Source organism: Maylandia zebra, linkage group LG22 (genome assembly GCF_041146795.1).
Source record: "Maylandia zebra isolate NMK-2024a linkage group LG22, Mzebra_GT3a, whole genome shotgun sequence".
Taxonomy (NCBI): Eukaryota; Metazoa; Chordata; class Actinopteri; order Cichliformes; family Cichlidae; genus Maylandia; species Maylandia zebra.
Window position 1 is genome coordinate 2,099,891 of NC_135187.1, and position 7,303 is coordinate 2,107,193.

At 39.9% G+C, this 7,303-nt stretch overlaps 1 protein-coding gene across 1 annotated transcript in view; it reads left to right on the forward strand.

Moving 5' to 3' along the window:
• LOC112430712 (uncharacterized) overlaps positions 1-6,011 on the forward strand; it is a 29,959-nt gene extending 23,948 nt beyond the window's left edge. The window contains exons 17-20 of the mRNA XM_076879576.1: positions 490-531; positions 1,027-1,169; positions 4,890-4,953; positions 5,760-6,011. Coding sequence (XP_076735691.1) covers positions 490-531; positions 1,027-1,169; positions 4,890-4,943 — 239 coding nt within the window. The 3' untranslated portion in view covers positions 4,944-4,953; positions 5,760-6,011. The remainder of the gene's footprint in view (positions 1-489; positions 532-1,026; positions 1,170-4,889; positions 4,954-5,759) is intronic.
• The last annotated feature ends 1,292 nt before the right edge of the window (positions 6,012-7,303 follow it).

The window sequence follows — 7,303 nt, forward strand, 5'->3', positions numbered from 1 at the left end:
TTACATTATATGTTCGATAGTATGACAAGGCAGTAAAAAAGGGGGTATAGAGGAAGGTTTAAGGGCAAATAGTACAAATAGAAAGGCACAATGCTTTGCCAAATGCCACACTTGTAAGAAATACAAATTCAAAAATGGTCAGTTATATAAATCAGTGACACTTGTGGTGTGTGTGTGTGTGTGTGTGACAGAGAGAGAGCAATTAACTTCAATTAATTTCAATTTGGTAAATGTTAAATCTCAAGACAAGACTTTTCTTTAATGAAGTTTTTGAAGTTACTTTGTGTCATTATCAATTTTAAAACTGAAATGTTTAACTACAGTTAAAATTTTTATAATATAATTATTTACACAATTTAAGAATATTTATTTGATGTTTACCTGTGTTTTATTTGATATTTAATGATTTAAATTAAATGATGATTTAATGATTTTTAATATATGTCAAATAACCAATAACCCATTTAGAGTTTCTATTCTTTTTTTCAGCAACTCCAAAAAAGATGACAACACAAAGTACAACAAAGAAAGGTTTGGAAACTCATGTATCTATTTGTTTAAAAAAATCACTTAACAATAAACAGTTTAAAATGGATGTTTAATTTCTTTGATGAAGACTGAAAGAGGTTTTGATTTATGTAATTTAAGTATATTTACTTGTTGTTAACCTGTAGTTTCTTTGGTATCCGATGCATTTTAAAAAATGTTCAGTCCCCAACAGATAACAAAAACACAGCTTCTATTTCTTGTGTAAATTTCAAGAAAATGACAAAACAAAGTAAAACAAAAGAGGATCAGAGACTGAAAGTTTTATTTGAATAATCAGTTAAAGTAATCAATTTTTAACTGTAGTTGTAATTTTTTGATAACGAAGGATCAAAGTACAGCTGAGAAAGATTTTCTCTCATTCTGTCTTTTTTGTATCTTTGGCTCTGAAGACATTTTTAATTGAACCCTTCTAAGTTACACAAGACTGCAGTAAAATTTATTTTCATCGTGAAACTAAATGATATACAACCCTTTCAGGATATAGCTGTCCTGTAGGATGGCTGAGGGCAGGATCCAAATGTTACTATGAATTAAATGACAGGAGAAGTTCGCAGGAGAATGAATCATACTGCCAGAGAAGAGGAGGAAGTCTAATTGTCGTAAATAGTAGAGAAAAACAGGTAGGTGTGTTTACACTTCTCAATTGAAATGTGACCAAATATTGCTTTTTAAATGCGTCATTTGTTGAGTGTTACCGCATCTGTGCTTTCAACCAGATACAGAATCTTTAACTACCAAGGAAGCAGGTTAGCACAAGCAGCAACTGGTTAATCAAAGGAACAAAACTTAGAACAGAATTTCAGATATGCTTAAATATGCTTAAATGACCATTTATGCAACACGGTGGTTAGCACTGTTGCCGCACAGCAAGAAGGTCCTGAGTTCAATTCCAACATCAGGCCGGGGTCTTTCTGTGTGGAGTTTGCATGTTCTCCCCGTGTTTGCGTGGGTTCCCTCCGGGTACTCCGGCTTCCTCCCACTGTCCAAAGACATGCAGCTTGTGGGGATAGGTTAATTGGAAAAATCCAAATTGCCACTAGGTGTGAATGTGAGTGCGAATGTTTGTCTGTCCCTGTGTGTTGGCCCTGCGACAGACTGGCGACCTGTCCAGGGTGTACCCCGCCTTTCGCCCTATGACAGCTGGGATAGGCTCCAGCGCCCCCCGCGACCCTGAAAAGGACAAGCGGAAGCGAATGGATGGATGGATGTCTAGGGGGGTTAAGATGGTGCCAATGTGTATGGCTTGCTGTCTGTTCCTCCAAATCTGTTTTAATGGTATTATTCTGCTGTGACGTCGACACCCTGCTGGTCTATGATCGCTAAGTTTTACTTAAACTTCGGCTATCTCCCAATACTCTGGTGTGTAGACTGGGAAACACAAAATACTGCCTCCACTCCTGTCGTTGGTTCCTACTCACCTGCTCCATGTACCTGTGCCATCTCCCCGGAAGCAAGGTCACCGTCGCGGCAAACAGAGTGGGAGATTGGTGAAGCTGAAGGCCTGTTGAGCGTTTGGTTCTGCTATTTCTTCCGGTGCTCCTAGCGTTGACTGCCGCCCCCCTTTTCCCTGGCATCTTCATAAGCCATCCTATGCATATCTGGTGCCTCTTGCTGGCTCTGAGATGTTCCCACACCCCCTCCCATTATCCCTGTCCACGGCAGTGCAGAGCGAATCTGCAAAACCTGCCGTACGTTTAATGAGCAGAAGTCTGGTTACTGTTCAACTCCGGCCAAATTTGGCCTGGTAAGACTTTCATCCTTAAGGAATATTTTTTGTCACACTACTTGGACTTTCTCTGCCTAACTGAGACGTGGACAACTGCTGGTGATTCCAGCGCCTTTGCAGAACTTTAGCCTTCAGACTGCTGCTATTTTAATGTCCCACGCAGATCTGGTCGAGGTGGAGGAGTAGCTACCATCTTCAGAAATCGCTACAGGTGTAAACAGGTTTCATTGGAATTTTATTTTTCCAGTTATTAACTGGAATTTAAGTTAAATTAAATTTCTCTCCATCTTCTATAATCAGTTCTCCATTCCCGAGACACTCCAAAACGTAGAGGAACTCAGTTCTTGGTTTCATACCACTTGTCAGACTGCCTTGGATATTGTTGCCCCTCTGAAAATCAGGCATCCTAAGACCAAGTTTGGACCCTGGTTGAACGATGAAACCTGTGCTGCGAGGCGTGAATGTCGTAGGGCTGAGCGGAGATGGAAAAAAGATAACTTACAGGTCTCTACAAAATTTAAGCGAGCGCTGGGCCTTATATCAGTACACAGTAAAAGAAACAAAGTGGAAAGACTTTGCTAACATTATTTTTGGTAAATTATCAGAAACCACATACAATGTTTAACTCAATTGAGACTATTTTATGCCCTCCTTCTTCTCTCAGTTTTGAGCCTTCACTTCTTTATGAACAAATTACTTTTGGCTAGGGTACGGATTATTTTGCCCACATCTGACCAATTTGTCTTTCAACAGTTTGAGTCGGTTATTGTTGCTCAGCTACAGGAGGTGGTGGATCATCTAAAGCCCGTAGGCTCACCTCACGATGCTATCCCTCCCCGTTTTCTGAAAAACGTTCTTTCTACCATATGTTCAACTATTGTAACCATTTCAAATAGCAGCCTTACCTCAGGTGTGGTTCCAAAGAATTTCAAAGATACAATTTCTTCTAAAGAAACCTGGGCTAGATACAAACGCTGAAAACTTCAGACCAATATCTAAGCTGCCATTTTTTATCTAAATTCTTGGAAAAAATAGTATATAACCAATTGATCTCATACTTGAATGCACAAAATATTCAGGAGATTTTCCTATCTGGTTTTAAAGCAATGCATAGCACTGAATCGTCACTTTTAAGAATTTTTAATGATATATTTTAATTTGATTCTGGTGAAAGTGTCATTCTTATTTTACTCGATTTAACTGCTGAATTTGACACTGTAGACGATGAAATTTTAATCTGTGTGTGTGTCCGTATAACAGGTGTGGCTCTGAAATGGTCTTATTTAACAGATCGAACCTTTTCAGTTCGCTTAGGAAACTGAGTCCTCCCGTGCTCCGCTGTCTCACGGAGTACCACAGGGTTCCATTCTGGGCTCTATCCTGTTTTCGCTTTGTTTACTTCCCTTGGGCTCAATTTTTAGAAAACACAGACTCTCTTTTCACTGTTATGCAGATGACTGTCAGATTTATGTTCCTCTTAAGAAGAAGAATAGGTCGTCTGTAAATCGCTTGCAAACATGTCTGGAGGACGTCAAGTCGTGGTTGGCGCTAAACTTTCTTTGCTTTAATGATTCTAAAACTGAAGTAATGATGCTTAGACCTGCCTCCATTGGTGTTCTGTGTGTTGATTTGCAAACCCTGAAATCATTTTGTAAACCAGAGATTGTAAATCTAGGTTTTAAAATGGATCCTGAACTTAAGCTTGAAGGCCAGATTAGGTTGGCTGTAGGGTCTAGTTTCTTTCATCTGAGGCAGCTGGCCAAAATTAAGCACGTTCTTGCGCCACAGCAATTTGAAACAGTAATCCATGCCTTTGTAACCGTTCGGCTGGATTACTGTAATTATGGGGTGAGTCGATCTTCTGCTTTTCTGCAGCTAGTCCAGAATGCTGCTGCACGTCTTTTAACTGCCACTCGTAGATGCGAGTATATGACCCCAGTTTTATGTTCACTTCATTGGCTGCCCGTGTATGTTAGGATCCATTTTAAGCTGCTTTTTATTTTTTAAATCTTTGTCCAATGCTGCCGCTCTGTACCTCTCTAAGCTTCTTCATCCATACATACCGTCCAGGTCCCTCAGGTCGGCAGACCAGCTCCTCCTGAGTGTGCCTGTAATCGTAAGCTCAGAGGGGATTGTGTGTTTGTGGTGTCAGCACTAAAATTGTGGAATGAGTTGCATTTACATGTTAGACGGGCGCCTTCCTTATCGCTTTTTAAATCATGTCTTAGAACATATTTATTTACCCCGGCTTTCAGCACAGCAGGATTTTTTGATGTCTCTTAATCTGTTCGTTATTAATTATATATATTTTTAATTTTAAGGTATTCTATATGTAATTTAAACTGTTTTCTCTTTGTTTCATATTTGTAGCACTTTGGCCAACATTGTTGGATGTACAGTGCTTTATAAATAGAATAAAGAAAGATCTTTCTTTAATTGCTAGCTCCAATTCCCAGGAAACAAAGTCAAACTCTAAACATGTGTACTTTTTGCATTCTTGCTCTTCACTTTATTAAAGAAATAACTTATTTAACTAATTTCTATTTTTTTTTCACTGCATAAAATATACATTTACAAAGTATGGCAACTCTTCCATGTTTTTGTCTCTGTGTAGAGAATACTTCATGGGGAAACAACTGAGGAAGTTCAGCAGTGTGGGATCCAATGACAAAATGCAAGTATGGCTTATCCTTCCATCTCAAATGTGAATGGGATTTTGCACTGCACACTAATCTGCCATAACATTAAAACCACTGACAGGCATACTAGTGGTGCCCATCACAATAGGACACGCAGAGTGGTTCCAGCTCACCAGAATCTCGTTAAAAAGGTGCTGTACTGTGTTTAGCAGCTGGTGCTTGGTGGTGTGCAGAATCATTTTAATGATAACAAAATAGATCTGATTTAATAAGTTTATGTTTGTGTTCATATACTAAGAAGCACTTAAATGAAAACTGCTACGATGAGAAAGATAATCTAGTAGGCACAAACATTTTCTGGTAGAGAATTAGATTAAAGCAGAATTCTATAAAGACTTCTGCATAATTCTGTTACCAACATTATATGGAATGTTGCAGGAAAATAAGGAAATGGCAGACTACCACCAAATATGTATTCTTTCAACATTAGTCTCTGGCTAAAACCAGGCAAGTACTGCGTTTCCTACCAGCTACCGTCCAGTATCTCTTTTTAATGTTGACCTTAATGTAATCTGCAAAGCTCTCTCATAAAGATTAGAGACAGACACTATCTCTACTTTCAAGATTAGGCTTCAAACTTTCCTTTTTGCTAAAGCATATAGTTAGGGCTGGACCAGGTGACCCTGAATCCTCCCTTAGTTATGCTGCAATAGGTGTGGGCTGCTGAGGGATTCCCATGATGCACTGGGTGTTTCTTCTTCAGTCACCTTTCTCACTCACTATGTATTAACAGACCTCTCTGCATTGAATCGTACCGGTTATTAATCTCTGTCTCTCTTCCACAGCATGTCTTTATCCTGTCTTCTTCCACTCACCCCAACCAGTCACAGCAGATGGCTCCGCCCCTCCCTGAGCCTGGTTCTGTTTTCTTCCTGTTAAACGGGATTTTTCCTTCCCACTCTCAACAAATTGCTTGCTTACAGTGGGTCATTTCATTGTTGGGGTTTTCTGTGTTTCCTTTGTATTATTGTAGAGTCTTTATCCTAAAATGTAAAATGCCATGAGCTGTTGTTGTGATGTGATTCTCTATGAATAAAACCAAATTGAACTGAATTGAATTGTTTTTGAGGGGGGACATAGGTTACTGACGTGGTACACTCCTGGCTCGATCTGGGGTGGGTTGGGGACTTGGCCTTATGGGGCACTCTGTCTCTGGCTTTTTTGGGTCTGGCTTTGCCTGAGGGGCGTGTGTCTTCGCTGATGTGTCGCCAGGGTTGTGGGCTGGTACATGCATGAATCTCAGCATCATCGGCTAAAATTCATATGAACTTCTGCTACACTTGATGTAACTTAACTTGACCATGAAACCACAACAACTGTGTTCCAGTCACACACTGTTCTTTACTTTAAATCACAAAGCATCAAACTAACCTGTTTATCTTGCACTAACTTGAAGAGGATTTCCATGCAGACTTTAAATAACACAGTCCACCACAGTGAGATTTGCAGCATGTTTGATAATATGAACGTTACATTTACAGAGCCAATATCTGATTTACAAACATGATGACTTATACTTAGGGATGGGAATCGAATTGAGAACTGGTTCCCACTGTTTCAATTAATTGGAATTGTTTGCCATTTTTGCAAACGATTCCCTTATCGATTCCAGTCGCCTCAAAAGACATCACCACGCTGCGGAGCGTCATTTACCTGGCAGGAAACATGGCGCCTATGCGGCACAAATGCTCAAAAGTTTGGTTATACTTTACGAGAACAGATGACAACAGGGCAACTTGCAGTACTTGCAAAGTAGATGTTTCATTTAAGGGAGGAAACACTACGAATATGCAAAAGCATTTGCTCATAAAACACGCGATGACCTTAAATGAATGTCATGTTTTTAATTCCACTCGTGACTCGTGAATCTCAACCCAGCAGCAGCGGTAACGTTTGCACGTCCTCTCCCGTTAATGCGGCAGGTAAATAATCAACTAACAGTGCATATTATGTTAGCGCGATCTGCCTTATTACAAAACCTGCCATTACTGTGCATTTAGTGACCATGATGAGACAGACAGAGTCTGGCTCAGATGCTGGCAGTTCTCACTGCAGTCTACTGGTAGCGTCTCCTTTTAGTCCAGAATAGATGAATGTCACTGAGCAGTGACTCAGTTTGTGGTCAAAGGCTTGCACCTATTTGCCACAGCAGATGCCCCCGATTTTCATTAAGTGAATGTGTTTAATTGTAGGCAGGGACATTAGGCAAGGCAAGATACCCATCCCTAGTTATAGCTGGAATATGTGTCCTTGTTTCACATTCTTTAAGCATAAGTGCCAACAAACGACTAGGACGCTCTGATTCAAAATAGTACTTCTGTCTAGTTCT